The 20,510-nt window shown below is 40.6% G+C and overlaps 1 protein-coding gene across 4 annotated transcripts in view; it reads right to left on the bottom strand.

The window, feature by feature from the left end:
- Positions 1-20,510, bottom strand: part of PARD3B (par-3 family cell polarity regulator beta) — a 394,364-nt gene that overhangs the window by 29,226 nt on the left and 344,628 nt on the right. For all 4 annotated transcript variants that reach the window (XM_071561897.1, XM_071561898.1, XM_071561899.1 and 1 more), the window contains one exon: positions 1,228-1,307. In XM_071561897.1, the coding sequence (XP_071417998.1) occupies positions 1,228-1,307 (80 nt within the window). The remainder of the gene's footprint in view (positions 1-1,227; positions 1,308-20,510) is intronic.

The following is a 20,510-nucleotide window of genomic DNA, read 5'->3' as shown; positions in this document are numbered from 1 at the left end:
TAATTTGCTCTTGTAATCCACAAGGGGGTACTCAATAAAATTGAAGTCTAAAACAAATAAAAAAGAGAGTGCATAATTAAAGTACACCTAAAGTACACCTAACCTAAAAATCTCTGCTAAAAACTTGGCAGGAAATGTGAGGGTTGGAAAACACAAAAACTATGGCTATTTACCTCGAAAGCTAAGAATTTCCCTAGTCAGACAGAAAATACATACAAGACACACTGCTGTTAGAAAAGTCAGTTACTGCTCAGGATGAATTTCCAGAAAAATGGCTGAATATAAACTCCAGACATACCTCTCAGGGACACCTTTGAATGTAAAATGCTCAGTGGAAAAAGAAAAAGCAGCAAAAAGAAACAATTCTCTGATTTCCTAAATACCAGGAGTACTTCACAACAAAGAATCTCTTCTTGCTTATAAATAGCTATTTTTGCTTTGCTTTTACAAATTATTCTGCTTGTAGGTCCAGGAAGTGGACTGAGCAACCCTCTGAGGACTTGCCCAGCCCTCTGATTCTAAAGGGGAGGTATTTTTCTATTTTTGTTTTTCTCTCACTGCTTCCCACTATCTCTTCTAGCATCCTCTCACTCCCCTTTCTGGCTTGCTTTATCTTACACTCCACTATTAGAACTCCCATAGAAACGGGACTGAAATCTCTGAAATGCTTCCTTTTTGTTATGCCCCACTGGTTTCAGACTAGAATTGCTCTTCATTGAGTTGATAAGGATTAAAAATTAAAAAAAGCCCTCAGAGAATTTACTTGCATTTCCACAGTGTTCAGTGAAAGCACAGAGATGCTCTGCTGAGTAGGACTGCTAGTCAGACAGCCCGTGCAGCAGCAGTGGGACTTCAGGAGCTGTGGCTGCTGTAGTGGAAGCTTTGCACAGCAGCACTCTGTTAATGCCAGTTAGGATTATATTACTACAAACTCAGTCCTTTATGCCCTGCTACAGCCTCTTATAACTCTTGCAGAGCCAGCCCTTAATGTCATGTTCCCTACCTGTGCATCATGACTCTTGCTGACATGTTCAATGAGAGACCTTTCTTTAAAAATTCAAAAGTCCAAATTAATAGCACAGTTATAAAGATGATACTAAATCAGCAGCAAATGGTGACAAGACCAAACTGCAGAATAACCTCTCATGTTAGAGCTGGACATCAGCTGTGGGCTGCTGCCCCTGCCCATGGGAAGGAGGGGTGTGTGTATGAGGCTCGGTGCTGTACCTGGGTAAGGATGCATACTGCCTTTCCATCCCCTCGAAGTGAAGATTGTATGAGCTCCCATCTGGACCTTTTCCAGGCACCTGTGGAGAGGAGAGTAATTAGAGATGAAGATCAATTATGCAGCCCAGCTACTAACAATGCATCTCAAAACGATAAGCAGAGAACACATGATGCTGCAACATGCCAAAATCAACAAAAGAAAGGCAGGGGCTCAAAGAAGCTCCAAATCCCATATATAATCTTATCACTGCTAACAAGAAAGGCTTCTGTATCAAAGAAGTGTTTAGAACCGGTACAATCTTCAGAGCCTTTCCCTTGTCTGCTCTCTAGCTGGGATACTCTCTCTGCTTCCCTGGCTGGCCTTCCTCTTAGAATTCAGTAACATTCAGGACATAATGTAATTAAGCACACCCTTTCGGATTACAGTAGCATAACTCCCTGAATCAAAGCTAACATCTTAGTCGCAAATTTGCTTTCTTCCCTCCACTTGAGTGTTTTGTTTAACTATAGAATATGATATAAATGGACTTTCTTTTGTTCTTAATATGAATCCAGAAACTTTCCCTAATGCCACTGCAAAGCTAAGTGCCCTGCTGGGAGTTAAGTGCACCTGTGATGCTCGGGTGCCATTTCAGAAGTGAGGCATTAGTGCACTCAGTCAAATGCCAGCTCGCTACTTGGTTTGTTTTCAAGATGGCAACTGGAGTTGGCCGGGGAGCACAATTCTATCAGGAAGGCTCCAACCGGGGTACCAAACGGTGAACTTCAATGCTTTTAGCACACAGGAGCTCTCCCAATTTCACTCACTCAATGCCTGCTGATGGCCCAAAGTGTTAAGAGCCTTGTTAAAATGGAGCTATTAGTCTTTTCCTCCATAAATGGGGGAGGCTCTGACTGCCTTCAGTGTTTCCTGCATTAGTATGTGTTCCTATTCCGGTGCTGCTAGAATCAGCAGTTTTATAAAGCAATATACTAAGAGGCCATTTAAAGTCCCCTTTTCCTTTTACAGATTAATAGCAGAAAGGAAGATTTAATGCCTTTTCAAACATTTTTAACAATTCATTAAAAAGAAAGTAATAAATCACACCAAGCTTTTGGCAAATGCCCGATTAAAAAAAAAGAAGAGAAAACAAAAATTAACATGTTTTTTGCATTCTACAGGTTAGAGTACATTTTTGTCAGTCCTGTAATTTATGCACAATACACCATTTTCATTGAAGAGATGTATAAGCCTCTACGATGAGAAAGGTTTTCTGTTCAGGTGTAGTAAGTCTTATCTACCTTTACAAAGCATTTCTGTGTACATTACCTAAGCCAAGTCCAATGCAAAGAGAGGCAGTATCCTTTGGAGCTACTAGGCAGGCTTAGGAATTATTCCAGACAAATATTGTTATTCATCTTGCCACTCAGTGAACATCCAAGATATTCATAAATGAAAAAAATTATTTTGTACAGGCCTCTTGGTAGCTCTCCTTTTTCTGACTCAAAACAGAAAGGAGTCCTGCTGGCCACAAGAATAACCACCTCTTGATTTGAAATGACCTGTGCTTTAGCAGTGCCTGACTTTAGATGAACAAAAAAATAACAATAATTGCCCTACACATCAAAAAGAGGCCAGTAGGCTAAAGGGATCGTTCATTCATTTTTTTCACCAGAAAAATTGACATACAGAGAGACTTTTATAAAGACAGAGTCACTTAGGTGAAGAGTCACAGCCACTTTGGCTGTGCTTACACTGCTAATTTCATCAGGTTCATAATTTCCATTAATTTCCCAGGCATGCTGGTGAGGGAAGAGCCTCCAGATTTCTGCTGTTTTATGAAGAAGAATGAGGGGAAAAGAAACAAATGTATGATCTGGTTCACTCAGCATAAAAGCCATGTAGTATATGGTCTAACTATGTGGCTATAGATAGGTTATTAATGATGTGCAATAGCAAGATGTTTATGAGCTGAAGGATGTGCATTCACAACCCTGTGTGAGTTTTCTGCACTCTCACACCTACGAGGAGTAACAGCAGCCAGGTAATGTGAAAAAACACAAATGGATTCAGAATTGTGCCAGCATTGAGCAGCAATCCCAAAACTTATACCAGTGACCAAAAGTAAAAATATTTACATCACAAGGCCTTTTTGCAGCCTGAAAACTCCCCTTTTTTTGATGGTTTTCTACAGGCCAAATAGAAGGCAATACCCCCTGCCAGGTCTGTTTGTATATATGATTTGAGAGACAGTTACCATAGAAACACCCTGGTGGTGGATACAGAATTTTGCTAATTTGGATCCATCGAGCGGCTGAGTCCCTGCACCCTATATAAAACCCCAACGCACTGGAAAAGTGTGCTCTGGCTCTGCATAGCTAATTAAAGGCTCAGCCATTTCTTCTTTTCCTTCTCCATCTGTCCATGCGAAAGTAAAACTGTATCATCCCTCAGCCCCGAGTGCCAAAATGGTGCCTGGAATAAAATACTACCCCGATGAAAAGAGAAATTGTGAAAATAGAAACACCTCCTTCGTAGAAGTTATTTATGTTTCAGAGAGAGTAAAAGCAAAGGGTTCCTTTGCTGCCTTCCACAACAAACTAAGCTAAAAATTGGCACGGAAGGTACTAATAAGCAAGAGCAAAGTCCTCCAGCTTCTCCTCCTTCCCTGAAACAGGACATATGCTGGCCCTCAGGCCAGGTGTGGGGGGTTTAACCACACAGTTAATCATGACAACATATTTAGGGAAGCAAACAGTAACCTTATTAAAAAAGGATTAAAACCTGGAAGTCTAAATGCACGGTGACCATGAGGTGGCCAGGAAGCCATGGGAGCTGACAGAAGGCACAGTACTTAGAGAGTCAGAGGCAACTGGAAGAGCTTTTGAGCTCAACATCCCAATCAGTGGAGAGACTACGAGAGCAGATGAAATACACATTTCACAAATGTATGGTAATGCACAACAGAAAGAATGATCCAAAACATGCTCCTGTATTTATAGGGCTTAAATTAACGACATCAACTTAAATAAGCGCTATCATTATGAACAGTTCATCTCTTAAGAGCAGCCTCAACTAACAAGCAAAACATGAATATGCAAAAATAACGGGACAGAGATAAACGCAGAAACAGCCATCATCCCATCAGTGCAATTAAAAGAGCAGCATGCTTAAATCTAGGAAAGGAAATGCTATCTTTATCAAAAAACAACAACAAACAATTCATGAAACTTAACTGTTGCAAAGTATTGGTGTGGCCAAGCCCCCTGTGGAACGTAAAATTAATAAACTGGATGCACATACGAATCAAAACAACTAACATCCACTTAGCAGAAGACAGTAAAGCCTTTCACAGGTTGAAGAGAGGCAAAGCCTCCAAGAGCCTGCCATTCCCTGAATGGGAGAGCAGGCGGGAACGTCTGTACCAGCAGGTTATTCTCCTAATTGCCCCTTTGGGAATCCCAGTGAATTCTCTGAAGGACACAGCAGTGACCACACTTGGAGACAAGATACCAGCAGTGACCACACTTGGAGACAAGGTACCAGACAAGCTGCCAAGACACCACAACCATACAGGTCAATGCCTTCATGGTCAGGATTTTTTCTGTGTGCCATAAAGGCATTTTTTTTCTACATGGGTAGTAACATTTTTGTTGCTCAAGTCTCTTTTTTAAAAAAAATCCCAGTAATTTACACTAGTAAACAAGATATCTGTGATACAAAGCTGCCACTTCAGAAAAATATCCTGTAACACCTCTGCATCCTTAATTAAACCCCTGCCAGTTCCCAGCAGCAGAACAAGGCCAGGGGAAGCGCAGACCACAGGGCAGTGTGGGCACTGTAGCTGCTCTCCTCTCTCCAAGCCCACAGACTGCAGCAGGGACCAACCTGAAACGCCAAAAGGCACAAAGAATGAGTGCAGGCCGGGGCTCCCTTCACCTCCCTAGACAGACAGAATCCATATTTTTATTAAAACAGAAAAGTGTAGGAACATTGATAGTTTCACATTTCACATGCAGATCCAAAACAGGCAGAAAGGAAAAGCAACTGTATAAAAAAAGATAAAACCCAAGCAGCGCAGGTTTCAATGCAAGCTATGTCCCTGGCAAACACAGTAACTGCAGGGCACTTTGAGGAGTTTTCTAACACATGGAAGTGAAACTAGCAGAGAGTATCTCTAATCTGCTAATTCTCCCTAGGAAAAGGTCCCAGGAAAATAAGAAAAAGAGTTGATATGAACCTGCACTTGTACATCAAGCCAGAAACAAGTATCTTAGAGCATTCAATAGGTCCAAATAAATTCTAAGGCATAAGTAGACCATACCTGCAAGCAGGTGTCTTGAGTAAGTCTGGGATTTTACTTAAAGAAAATTCTGGGACTGCAGAATAACAATTCTTTAAGGAAAGAGAAAGGGTTTTTTTTAATCCTGAAGCTTGTGACTATCTTGAAAACTGTACAGAAAAGTGTGTGAGGCTGTGTTTTTCTCCCAGGAGATACTGCATTTCATTCCCCCTCACCTGTCTTACACTGCCTTCCTCCTGGAGCATTTGTTAAAAGCTACATTGCTAGCTGCTAGCAGGAAAGCCTCCCTTGCCCCTTTCTTAGGGATCAGGGTGTTAGGCGTTGGACAGCTGTTGTGGTACAAAAAATAACAACTATAGTGATGTTTTTTGAAGTTTAAGCTTCATGAAACCAGAATTGACTTTTTCTTGTGCATCCAGACACAGCTCAAGGACAGAGTTCCCATAGTGTGTTTTTGCCTGGGGATCTACCTCTTCTCACAGATTCCCACTCACCCCTGTGCTCCAGGTCTGTCATGAGCAAAGCTGGCACACAGAAGGCGCAAGACCATGGGTACTGCTCATAAGGAAAAGATCAATGCAGAGCCATTTCCAGGGTGTCTGTCTTAGAAAGTTGCAGTTACTGTTCCCTCTTTTTCAGGTATTTAGAGCTGCATATAGAAAACTTCATCATCTTTGCAGAGATCTTCTGTTAAAAAATTGTTTTAAAGTTTCTTAACTAGCTATACAAAAAACTAGCTCAGAGTCAGAAGTTTCCCACTGCTAAAAAAAGAGAAAGACACCATGAGCATTGCATTCAGGCTTATTAATTTTTCACATATATGCTAAAACATCTCTGCCCTTTTGCTTTTTAACCCCTTGTTGTTCCCACTTCTAAACAATAAGCCTCCTCCAAACATTTCAGTTGTCATTAAGATCAGGAAGAGAATTAGGACTGTGTGCTCCCCATTACGTAAGTAGCAACAGTGTAACTTCATCAAGGCTGATACGATTTTTATCTACACATTTGTGAATCCAGGGCAAAACACTGCTGACTCCACTTGAGTCATGCCTGACTTGTTTAAAATTATGGGAGATCAGGAAAAGCTTATGAAGACAAGAGTCATGGGACTCCTAACTTTTTCACTTAGTCACTGTGTATGCTCAGAAAAGTCAGTTGAGCTTGTGCATTGTGGTTTTCTACTCATAAAAAATGGCATGGTACTAACATTGTATTTTATATGTCTGATGTGCACTGGAAGGCAGAACCACCCCAGGGAGGCTGCAGAGCGAGGCTTGCGCTCTGCCATCACCCAAAAGCTTTGAAAATGCCACCCAGTTCGGCTTTTTGCCTGAAAGTCTGTGTATAAACATGACATATAGAACTGCTGCATTGCTTAGTACATTTTTTCAATAGTCTTGTGATCATCTGTTAAAGGACTTGATTCAGATGCTGCTTTGACCTCTGTTCTCAAAGCTCTTCTTTTGTCTGTGAGCGTTTCTAATCACATGGGTTGAGATTCAGCATGCCAAAAAGAGCCGTGGTATAACGGAATTTGCCCTTTAACCTTCAGGTCTCCCCTCTGCTGAGACACAGTTGGTTTTTGTTTTCAATTAAGTGAAAACTGAAGAAAAACGGAGAGGTAAAAGTGGATTTGTTCCCCACCCTGGTCTCAGTGTTTCATACACAGGTGAAGCATCAACATTCACCCATTTATGTCTTGCATTTCAACAGTCTGCTTGGTTCTGGGGACTGCAAGTGAAATTTAAGACCACAGTTTGACTCGCTAACACTTTCTTTAGCTGTTATAACAGGTGGGGTGATGCAAGGCAGTGAACTGGATGTTCCATGTGAAATGGAGGAAGTTGATAAATGGGGTCTTCTTAATTCCTTACTGCTGCGATATCCTCATTATCTCATCCTTAAAAACCTCCAGCATTTCCACAGAAGACATGTTTTCCTCCATCCAGCTTTTAAATGTTTTGCATCAAAAGGTAAAAATTAAAAATTCTACCAGTGTCCATGATTCAAAAGAATTTTCCTGATGTTTTCCTTACATACACAAAGAAGGATGTATTTTGCTTTCCTGGTTTTGCAATGAAAGTTGAAACAGTGATTTTGCGTTATTATAACACTCATCATTTCTCCCTCTAATTTGGATGGTTTTTAATAAAGCTCCATTGATTCCACTGAAAGAAATCCCTCCTGGCAAAAGCAGAACACACACGCTGATTGCTAAATATGCAGCAATTATCATATTCAGCAGCGCACTTTAATATCTTATTTATAGATGTATCTATCTATAATTTGCTTTAATTAAGTTGCATTGATTTTAATGGCAGAAGCAGTCCTCAAAGAAGAGTCTAATGCTATATGAGCCCATTGGTACTGCTTTACCATTGTCTGGCTACACGACAGCACCTTTAATACTTCCTTTTGATATTCTTAGTGGTGCTTTTCTTTGCTAAGTGGCTGCAATGGCAAACCAAGACAACGTTCCACAGGAACTCTCAGAACTACCTCCACCACTGAAGAAAGAGCACTTTCAACTTCCCTGTTACAAACTTGCTCATAGGGCAGTTTCCAAGAATAAGGAAGGAAGCAGTATCTTCCCAGCATGTCCTGTGACACCCTGTGTTTCTGTTCATGCTCCATTTTACAGATATCTTGGGATTGTAATTGTTAGAGGTTCCCAAATCATGGTCCAATATGTTCAAGTTTGTTTTGGGTAGTGTGGCAACCGAGTAAAACTTTTTTATTTTCATGTCTAACAGAAAATACAGGGTAAATAATTTGGGAAGGTGAATCAATAGATGGCTGTAGTTGTCTGCTCACATCCCAATCACCAAGTCACAGTCTTAAAGTTCTGTTTCCTGGGCTCAGTCCCAGGGAATGTTGAGCTTTCTCTCTGTTAAACACACGCACACTTTAAGCATTTTACACTAATCTGGTTTTGAGATTATTCCAAAGAACACTTGATGCTATTAGAACTGTGACTGAGTTTGTCAAAAAGCATCTTGAAGAACAAAAGGAAGGTATTGCTCACTAGGAGAGTCTTGTAGCCTTGGTTTCCACTGGGAGCCACCACATCCCTTGGCCCTGATTCAGGAAGGCATGTGAAGTACTGATGAGGGGGGTTTGTTTTAACTTCAATAGCATTTGATTCCTCTTGGAGGCATTCCCAAAGCTGACATACACCTGCATCTCTCAGTGGCTCTGTCTCTTTTTTGGGCCAAAATACATAGGAAAAACATTTATATCTTTGTATCCTGAACATGTCTTCACACATTTGAATTCAACATTCTAGTGATGATGATTTTGCTATCTCCATCTCTGAAGTAACTCTGTAAGATATTACTGGTTCATATAATTTAAGGCTCCATCTCAGAGACTACTGAGGTAGCTTTATAACATTACTTACACAGATATTAATGTATCATTCACCGTTAGTATTTTTTTAAACTGAAAAATAAGTGCTGGCTTTTTAAATCACTGCCTTTTGGAAGATATCAGCGCTAATTTCATAAGAATTGTTCATGATAAAATGCAAGGGCATGATCTCAAAGGAAAAGCATCAAAGTAGCTATGCAAGTACATTTTCAGTTTCTGGTCATCATTTTTCATTCACTGATTATTGCTTAAGTGTTGATTAATAGTTATGTTCATGCTGCTAGAATGCATTTCCCTTGGATGAGAAAAACATCCTTGTCCGAAGGAAAAAAGAGACAGTAATCAAACCATTCTTCCTCTTCCCTGTAAGAAACACAGAGACACACTCCAGAGTCACTGATGATCTTTGTTTTGCTGCTGAGTAGGTTTGAAAATTTTCACTTAGAAAATCAGCTGTAAGCAATCAGAACACTACTTGGTTGGACAGATTGCAAGGCAATTAAACGCTCCCCTTCTGACTGTCTCTCTACACACACATACACTCATGCGCGCACACAGTGTACATCCTTAGAGCCACTGTCCCTTCTCCCTGTGCAACGAACACCAGGAACACTGAAAACAACAGTGTTCCATGCTGGAATTAAGCAGGGCTGATTATCTCAGGATTTACTTTTCCTCCTCAGTAATGCCCTACCTCTTGTTCAAGGAGGTGAAACTAATGGTTTAGATTTAGAGGGAGCGGAAAATTCTCTATAAAGGCAATAGACTGAGGGAAATACAAACACAGATGGGAAGTTTAAAAGGGAAACAGGCTGTTCCCATAACAGTTTAAAAACATGGCAATTGCCTTAGCTTAGTACAAAACAAGCTCTCAGCATTTGCTGTATCTTGCAACACTAAGAGAGAAAACAGCAAAGATGAAGGTGAAGCCAAAACTGCAAATTGTTTTTGTGCAGCCCCGAAGATAATTCTCTGCTTTCTGAACCCTCGCTCTGCGATCGCTGGTGCTGGAGGACCATGGTTTCCTGTGACCATGCAAAATGAGATCATTTCCTGGCCTGTGTCTGTCTCTGTGGGTGGCTTCTTTTTCCATTAGTCCTATAATATGTTTTGGTTAATTCTATCTCTTAATTGTCTCTAATGAGCACCAGATTTACGACACCCTCACTTGCAAACCTGCTCTCAAAGTAGAGGCAAACAGAGGCCCTCGAGTTGAGAGAAGAGCTTAAAAACAGCAAAACAAGAAATGCACAGAACCCATCAGCACTGATTCTTTCCAACTACAAGGAGGTGTTTCAACTGCTCTTCCCCTGAACAAGGCCAATGTAATTAATCTCTTCCGAGCCACTAAAGAGAATAACTTAACCTGTCATGGAGATACACCTGTGATGCAATATACGGCATATATACCTGTGAATATGTTTCTAAAGCAGGTCTCCTGCAGTTGTTCAACAATACTATGCATAATTTCTCCCCCCACCATGAAACTAGTCCTCTGTCTTAGCCTGTTAGAAACTAAGCTGCTTCTTGTTCCTCCCAGTCTTGAATTCTTTGCTTCTTTTCTCACTGTAATTAGTTTACAAGACTACTTATCCAGATGATTACTGCTTTTAAATGACAGTCATCTTTTCTTTTGCTCCAGTTCATTGTTGTGTATCATTTTGTCTTGCTATCTGAATACTCAGTTCTCCAAAGCATTTTCTCATTATGTTATCTCCTGATATAAGGCATTTTGAAATACTTCATGAGAGACACTGTATGAAGTAAATTGAATTGAATTTTCTCTCAAAGTCAGGGGCTTTCAGCATCTTTCTCGAGCTCAGTCAGCAGAGTTCTTGGCACCAGTGCCAGGGTGTAATGGCCATGCTCTGCAGCCCAGCTATGAGCTTGTGCTCCTTTTTAAGGGAAAATGAAATGGCAGTGTCAGTACCTGGAAAGCAAACAGGGGACAGATCAATATTTCCATTTATGATGAGGATGGCAAAACAAAAATGATTGGTGTATTTTTGAGGTTTTTAATGCACACATTGAGATAATGCTATTTTGCTGTGCCTACCTGCATCTGGTGTTGGTACTGAATGTGCATGCAGGGGGTATATGCACGTGTACATCAGGGAAGAAAAGAGGGAGGGAAGGGGGAAATAGCAGGGCATGAAACTAAATTGCAGAGCAAGTAGTGGAAAGAGACAGTGAAAAGCTTCCTGCAGGCGGGTGGCTTCATGGGCAAGAGCGAGCCTTTCATTGTCTATAAAATCATGCCTCGCTGGAGGTCCCGAAGAGTAGAAGGGCTGCACCTACAGGCAGTAAATCTCTCACTGCTGTATTATTGCATTCTATGCAGTTAGCTACTGTACAAACCAGCACGCTGCTCCAAGAAAAGAAAAGGAGGAAGAAGGGGGAAAATGACCAAAGGGGAGAGGAGGGAGATGGCAATAAAATTGGAAAACAACCCCCTGCCACAGCTCTCCCCAAGAACACTTCACATCAAAGAAGAACTCCAGGGTAAATCGTCACGGAGTTAAAAGTTAACCTCAACTCCTTCCATTGTGATTTGACACCACTATGGAACAGTACTCCTAGAATTTGAATGGTTAGTCTGTGGCACAGGGTATTAAATCCACCTTAATCCTGTTAAACACAGATGCCAATAAAGAGAGGCGCTCTCTCAATGGCATCGTGACAAAAGCTCTCCACACTGCAAATTCAATATGGTTAACAACAAAAAAAGAATCTCAAACCTGGATTAATACTGACCAAACAACAACATCAGTATAAGCAGGCTTAGAGAGAGGAATTGCTTTCCATATGATATGGCATCAGGTTCCTCCGGATCTTCAGATACCAGTCTGTAAATGTTACAGACATTGTTTCTCCTGCTTGCAACTGCTGTTGGGTGGTGACCTTCCTTGCTTGCTGATACCAATTTAGCAGTTGGTATGGTTTTTCTGTGATTTGGTACTATCTGTTGTTTGCTGGTACCAGATGGATACCAGATGGGTAACTGTGGGCAATGGTTCCTCTGTGTTCCAGTCCCAAAAATCACTGCCTATAGGGTCAGTCTTGTCAGTTGACTCCTAAATGGCACTTCAAAGCAGCATTCTGAAAAACCTCAACATCTGTTCCTTACTCCTAATGACCTTAAAAAAATGTTGCAGACATACTTTCCTTTAGCCAGGAGTTACTGTGCATCTGCAGGAAAAACACAACCTTACAGATGCTCGCAGCCGTCAAACTCACTCCTTGCTAATGGCAGCTCCAGAAGCCACCACAACTCCGAAAGCCAGCACCGAATGTGAAGTATAATCAATATATTCTTTTCTGGGGTAGCTCCACAGTGGAGGAGATCAGAGATATTTCAAGGTATTTTTCAAAACAATACTTTCAGCAGGAAAGTGGAAGAACAAGAAAACAAAAAAAAAGTGCCTTTGAAAGGCAGCAGGGATACCTGAGGGCTAAGTGCAAAATGTGGAGGGAAAGCAAGGAAAGAGAAGGTGATGGAAGAGATCTGCTAAGTATTAATTTGTGATTGGCCTTTCAAAATGTTGACCTAGTTGTCAAACTACAGACAGGAGCTGAAAGGTCAGTTAATGGTGCTGAATACTGCAGCTCCCTCCTATGTTATTCCATAGGATTGCTTCTGTTTCTGAGAAGGGAAAAAAAGTTTATTTAGGACAGTACGGGAGCATTTTGGTAAATTCTCTGTATGTGCTACAGCAGAATGCTGTCTACAGAAAAACACAGCTGACATCAAAGCATGTTCCCCACCCCCTGTCTTGCTTCATGGAGAAGTTATGATAAACAGGTTATGTGTTCCCTAAGGTTACCATGGAAACTCATTCTTTTCAGGCCATCATTTGCAAAGGTAAAATTTGCATTAAAATGTGATGGAATTTGATTTTGTGCATGTGTGTGTGAAACTCAAGTGGGGTCATGCTACCACACAGTATAGCTATTATTTCAAACCCGGGAGCATACACTTAAGAGAGAGATCTATTAATCCATATAAACACCTCAGTGACCAAATTACAGTCTAATTGCTAACTTGACAGGTATCTTCCTAGCAAATTAAGAGAAATACATTGAAAATTAGCTTCAAACGCAGATGTAAATGTTCATACTGATCCACTGGTGGGTACCACTAGATAGCATTTTGCTAAATTCCCCTATAATCATTCCACAGGAAAGATTGAATTTAGATTGTCAGAATTACTTTGTTTTGATGATAGCTGACCAGGGATGGAAGGCACAGGCATGTATTTCCAATTATAAATTTTTATCTTATCTTGAACAAGTTATCATCAAATTATGACCTACAGAATAAAATTTGATGTAACGATGCTTACTGCAATACATGAAACTCTTTAGTCTCCTCAGAATCCAAATCCAAGTGACTCACCAATGTTTTGAGTCACATTGTAACTTTCAAGTAAAAATTTCACTCTAGATATCTGCTACTCTGACTTTTCTTGGAATACTAGATGGTGTAAATCATACACCTGTGTCCAGGTTCCTTGAGAGCCACTGCAATTACTTGTTGCCATGGTGTTCCTAACACAAAAGTGCATTATTTGCAATAGTAATTTTGACAATCATTATACCAGCCTACCAAGAAAACAGATGAATAGACTAAACCCAGAAAAAACTTATATTGGAGACCAGACTGGATTTTAGAAGAGAGTATTTGTCCTCTTGCTCAGTTGTATGCATTCACAACTTACATGCTGAATGTGATGTACTACTTTAAGAAATCTCTGCTACTCTGGGACACTGGACTATTCACATGTCATCTGTCCTGACAGCAGGACCCCTTTGGAGGCAGCAGAGCTAGAACTCCTATTTCTGCTTGCAAGGCAAACATTCCAGTATCACCTGGATTACAGAAGACTCCATACCTCCTGTGATACAGGATTTATGGCATATTGTTCAGCTGGAATGACCCTACTTAATACTGGACAACATGACACAACACAGCACTCAGGCCACTTGATGAGGAAAATGCAGCAAAAACATGGACAGCAGCTCTTGCTTTCTTAGTGTTTAGTGTCAAAAACACTTGTTTAGCTCCAAAAACCTTAATTAGTGTCACAAAAAAAAAAAAATCCAAATCAGTCCTTCAGATTAGGTTGCATGGTACCATTCTGCATTGGGAAATTCCTGCTTACACATTCAATTGACTAGAAAAAACCCCGAGAACATTAAAGAAGTTTTTAAAAAAACAAATGCAAACAAAGATTAAATTGATTACTAACTTTTGCAAAACTTCTCAGAACTCAGCATATTCGATAGAAGGAATGTGTTCCACTTGGATTCTGCATTGAGCAAGAAAGAAGGCGTTAATGCCCCTTTCTTCAAGTATTTTTTAAGGGCCAGAGCAAGGGCTGAAAGTTAAAGAGAGCTGGCCTTAAGCAGAACAATCAAAGTTATGTACAGCACCAGCCTTACAGGCTAAATGGAGTTCTCTTTTTCCATATTTTGTACTTTATTTGAATGCAGTCTAGATATGAGATTAGCATCTGCACTACAGACCTTAGACTCGGAACTAATAAAGTTATCCACCCAATCTCTCCATGTCTGAGTCACTGACTTTCTTTTTCATTTTAAATAATTATAACAATGTCGCCTGTTTGTTGAGAAAAATAGAGCTTTATATATTCATAGATAATTGCTTATACCCAGTAGCCAGTGATACAATCTAATTACTATTCACACCTTGGCTGTGAAGAAATCTTGAACTTCTTAGTGTTTTTTAACGCCAGAGCAGTGACACCCTGACTGCTGAAACTGCGCCTAGGATGGAATTTAACAAGCAGTTCTGCTAATGCCTTTTGCAGTGTGGAATTTTAGCAAAACTCAAGAAGATCCAAGGCCTCCACCTCAGATCTTGTGCTGCAATAATGAGAATTGCTGCACAGATAGACAACAGAAGAACTCAATCCAGAAATCAAAAGTAATCAAAAGTCCATTATTTCAATTGGTTTCTGTCACATACTTAACTATAACAAATACAGGATCTGTGCTCTGTAACAGCATCAATGACAGAGTTGTATTACTTGACCCAGCTTCTTTCAAGCTCGACCCTGCTCCGCACACACTGGGCAATCGTTGCTGTTTTCCTCACTGAGGTCATTCTGCTTTCCCTGATGTTAAATGGACAAATTTTGCAGTCCTTTGTCCAAACTACTCTCTATTTTAGCAGGATGTTATCCCTAGCAGGCAGAGCTGGACAGTGACCAGCATCTTTAGGAAAGGGACAACAGTAGCCAGACAACTCTTTGGATCATTGGTATTTTTTTAGGAAAAAGATTTCTTTTTAATCAGCAACACACTGAACATGAGCATGACCCAAGGAGATCAAGCTGTAAGAATTGAAAAAAGAAGTCAACTGTGTCAGCATCTATTTGATGAATGCACCAGATACCTTGTAGTAAAGGCCAAAGCTTGTGCCTAAGAAGGGGTCAGGTTTGAGGCCCAATTTCAGGTCTGATCCAATAAATACCGAAGTGCATGCTTAGCTTCAGACATGAATTTCAGTGGCATTACAGACTTGTCTTGTGATTAAAAATGAGTGTCATACTAACTGGGGCCCCTTTCCAGAAGTTGAAGCAGGGCTCTTAGTAATGGCCTGAGGAAAAGGAGGTCAATTTTAAAAGGAAACCTACTTTCCCCCTCCCTGGCAGTGGAACCCCTGAACAACTGTGTTTGATTCTCTGGGATGTGGGGCACTGAGTTGCGGGGGTTGGGACCAGGCTGTCATGGAGAAGTGCATATCCCTGAGCCTACGTCAGGGAAGGCTCAAAGAGCAAATACTGGCTTTAGCAACCCCAGGAGTGAAGGCTCCGTGTTAAAATCCCAGTCCCCTTTCCAGCTTCCCCATGTGATGCTGGCCTGAGATTGGACAGAGTGTGTACACATGCTCAGGGCAAGTGGCCACACAGTCCCCGAGCTACAGAGTGATCAACAAGTAGACAGGAACCTGTGAGAGCCTGTGCTGGCAGAAGGTTGCCAAAATCAAAGCAAATTACAAAATTCCAGTTACTGTACTACCCAGAACTGCAGTCAGGCCAGACTGGAGCCCAGCTCCAAACAGGCTGTTTCTGTGCCCATCTTCTGTGCCCATTCAGCTGTGCCCCACAGCACAAAAGCCACAGAGCCGTGGGCTGACTGTATGCACAAACACAGTAACTGTTCAGCATACTAAACAGCATAGATTACCTGTTCATGAATTCTCCTCATCAATATAATTACCAGCTGGAGATTTGTGTCTTGCCTCCCTTAACATATTGGCAAATTAGGCAAAATACATACAATGGAAAGCCTCTAGGGCCCTTCATATCACATCAAGATGATCCTTGGCAGCTGTCATGATCCCCGTGATGCCTCACTCGGGTTCTTCGTTCAGGCAACATCAGAAGAACCGATCCTAACTGCGAGAGATGTGATCGCTGGCACATGTGTTCATTTGGAATCTCTCAGTGCTGTCAGCCTGCAAGGAAGGCCGCAGCCTGGCAGCACGGCTTGTTTTTCTCTGATTTCCTTCAACTACTTGTATGAAATGAGAGAAATGCTTAACGTTTGTCCTCCTCAGAATAACCTCCCTGCACTGGAAAACAACAAAAAGGAGCTGTGTGATAAAGCACCTTGTGGAATAAATGCCACGATATATTTCTGAAATTCACATAATATTGTAGGGTATAAACAGTACCAGTGGGCTTTGATAAGACAACATATGGCACCAGAACTGTTTCCCCTGGAAAATTTGAGCATGGATATAGTGTGTGCATGAAGGCACGAGCACCTCAGGCCCCCCCTCTGGTTCAGATAATCTGTGCCAAATCCAACCTTTGTGTAAGTAGGAATGACTCCAAAGAAGTTATAGGAGTCACTCTTTATTACTAGTATTAATGGAATTGAATTTGGCTCTCCTTGCATGTGCCATTTGGAATAGTTTATTTTTCACATGAGGTTTGGCAAGGACTTCTCCCAAATAATTTCCCCCCAAAACTACCCCCAAAAGCCGGCCTGTAAATTTCAAAATCACTCTGCTTAGTTTGGACAGCTCTGTAGAATACACTTCAGCCTGAAACCTTCATTATGCAGAGATAAGTAGTGACCATAAAAAGTTTCTGATTGGTAAGTTAATCATACATCCTAATAAAATGATTTGTGTAGTCAATATTTTAACAACAAATACTTCCGATCCATGTTTTTCAAAGCAGCTATACTTTAAGTAACTTACTGTCCTTCTAATTTTTTTTAATGTAATGTTTTCTACTAGTAGTCTATGGACTCAAAGTCTGGAATTTGCATCAGTTTCTGCTATATGGTTTCACGTAGTACATAAAATCGTCAGCTTCTCCCATTGCGCTAGGAGACAGGAATGTTACTATTCTAGAAGTTGGAATTCTGGTTTCTAACCATGGCCCAACACAAACGTTTGTGTGTTTTGGGAACCTAACCTATTTGAAATGCAACATCCTGAACCTGGAAATAATTGATCATGAAAAGTACAAACAGCTCCTTATTCATCCTGAAGCAAGCGCAGAACCCTTTGACACATTATGGAAAAATAATGCAGTTATTAATGCTCCTTTCTTTGTTCTGGTTGATTTTTAGGCTTGGAACCCTGCCAGGCACACAATAAAGTACTTGGCCTTTAGCACAGACAGACATGATTCTTCTTTGATTCTCTCAACCCAGAACTGACAAAACTCAGTCCATTACAGATGTGTTTCAATTGAAATGTTCACAGCTAGTGTCCAGAGACAGGTTTTCTTGTATCTTTAGGTTATTTACAAGCTTGCAAATGTGATCTGCAAATAAGGAGATGGCTTTTAGAACCAGTTAACACATGGTTCGGTAGAGTGATGCCGATGTGGTCACTAACAGGTGAAGAACTATTTGCAACGTGGCTGGTATTACATGCAATCCTTGAGTGTACATTAAAAAGATAAAGTTTCAAGGGTTTACTGCCACCCTGAAGGAAAGTCATTGATGTTTTAAGTAACTGGATTTGTACAAAGTCTGTAAGACAATCCAAGTAAATCCTCAAATAGATGATTAATTCCTCATTATTTAAATGCCTTTAAATACAAGTGCAGATGCTAACTGCACAGCTTTGTCTTGACAGCTCCTGAGCTATTTCTTATGATTTGCTATTAGGCTGTGACTCTAAAGCCCTGAAAAGGAGTGCCTGTGAATAAGCCTTCCAACTCCTACAGAGACTAAATTCTTGCAGCTTATTGCTTACATAGTTCTCAGGGTCTGACTGATACTGCAGCTATGATAATAGTACATAAACATCTGCCTCAGTCAGTGGACCTGCATAGGATTAGGTTTGTACTGAATAGGTTCACGAGTACTTTGAATATCTGATGTCCCACTAAGACATGAGCATGTATGCACTTGTCTAAACTCTTCTTTGAGCTGATACATCCTAATACACCCTAGCTGTCAGAAAATTGTAGGGTAATCTCACATTACACTGACAACAACAGGCATTCATTTTCCTAGACAATATTTATATTACCATCAGCCTGTCCTTTGGTTAACTAGCTGAGGTTTACTTTAAGCCTTGTGATCCACCCTACAGAATCTGGCTTATCGTTTATCCTGGTTATAAACCTGAAGAGAGGGGGTGGGAGATGGGGGGCAAATCCAAAGGATGCAAAACTCAACAGCAAACAGAAGCACAATGGAACTGGAAAAGAATTTCAAAGGATCTGGCTTTATAACACAGACAGTGCGATATACATGTGTCTGTTTATGGAGACACACTAAACTGAATTACTCAGCTCCTTACAAAAAGAAAAGGAACAGACTGTGGGGAAGAGCAAGCAGAATGAAGGCGCAAGAGAGCAAAAATTCATCCAGCAACAGATGAGAAGAACAGAGGAGAACTGGAAAATGGATGCAGGGGGGAGGAATGGATGAGAGAATAGCAGGCCTATTTAAAATGAATTTTTGACCTTATTTTTAAAACATTTATGGATCCCAATTGCCTGTCATGAGATCATTTTCCCTTACAATGCTGGCTTTTCAGCCGGCTCTGCACTTTAACTTGATTTATCCCACTTAAAAAAAGTAGATTGTTAGAAATACCCCTTCTATTAGAAATTCTGTCCCATTACAGTGTCAGCTAAAGGCCACTTGTCAATGTCAGCTTTATCAGATAGAAATTTGCCTCATGAGTTCTCAGATACTATTTTGGAGAACAAGACCCAGGGCCCATTTTTGAGGCTCCTGATTTGCGATGGGATAGTGTCTTTTCAAATTTTCCTCTGCTTTTCCCAACAATTCTGCATGTTTCATGAGATGGTGGGAAGTGATTACAGCAGCTGCTCTACATTAAAGAGACATCTTACAGGAAAGTTGGCTTAGGTAAAACAGTTGCCTGAGAAAAGCAAGAAAAGAACGAATCGAGTCTTAAAAATACATAGAGAGACTCAATATCGCTTTTCCAGCTGCAGCTTCCCTGGTGCCATAACCTCCTGTGGGAAGGAAGAAAACATACCAGAAGGTTTTCCTCCTCCTCAGGAGTCTGTTGACTCTTTGAAGAAAGACCTGACATCCTGAAGATTAAATTTTTATTTATTTGCAATTAAGCAATTAGTCATCTTCACTGATGAGTAAAGGTGGAAACTTTGATTGAACTGTTGTTCAATCTGTGATACCACAGAACTGCTGAGGCTCAGCAGCCTGAGGTGGGAATGATGACTTTGTTTAAAGATATCTTGAGGACTCTCCTGGCAAGATGTTTTGAGACATTTGTTTTCTTCTTAATATTTTGATTCTATTTTTGTTTCTTCTTTTCTGTCTGAATACAATGATGTAACATAGGTATTTTAAGGGTAAAACTACATGTAAGAAAAACAAATTTCAGCCACAAGTCAAAAGAGAGCAAGCTGTGGCTGCAATATTTTCCAGACTAAAAGACAGTGCCTATGAAAGCAAGGCTGGATGGATCAATGACTCATATTGTTGCAGTGAAGAGACCAGAAATCTTTGAAATTTATAAACCACTTCAACAAGAAGAATTGTTGCAGCAACAAACTTCAGAGTATTAAAGCCTTCAAGGTAAACTCTGATTTTTGAGCTGACTGCCATTCCTCACAACAAAAACATTTAAAAATATTCTGCATTGGAAGGACAAAAACCAGCAATCCTGGTGCCACTGTTATTAATCATTTCAAGACTGAGATACTTTTAAGTGCCCTTTCAGGTGCTCTGATTAAGGACAACGTGCCTCACAGGAAAAGCAAAGCTTTGGAAATCAGTAATCTCTGGGCATTACACCTAATAGGAAAGGCTTAGAAAGGATTACTAGAAGAAACCTTTGTGAATCTTGTGAAACTACACTGGACCATAAATCTCAACCTTCTCTGAGGATCAATAAAGCTTTATCAGTTTCAGATAAGAAGCAGAAATCCTTAGGCTGCTGAAGAGGTACCATTGACCCAGTCTGAGGGCTGTCAGGACACTTATCAGAACACAGATTTCAACAGAAAGACGCATTTGATGCATATTCTTATTTTAGTTTACAAAAGCAAATCAGAAAAAGAATAGTAGCTACACTGGCTCCCAAATTTGGTTCACAAAATTTAAGGCAGTAGATTAAGGTTAACTGCTGTAAGA

The sequence above is a fragment of the Pithys albifrons genome, chromosome 8 (assembly GCF_047495875.1).
Source record: "Pithys albifrons albifrons isolate INPA30051 chromosome 8, PitAlb_v1, whole genome shotgun sequence".
NCBI lineage: Eukaryota > Metazoa > Chordata > Aves > Passeriformes > Thamnophilidae > Pithys > Pithys albifrons.
The sequence above is the reverse complement of the archived record's forward strand: the minus strand, read 5'-3'. Positions and strand labels throughout refer to the sequence as shown.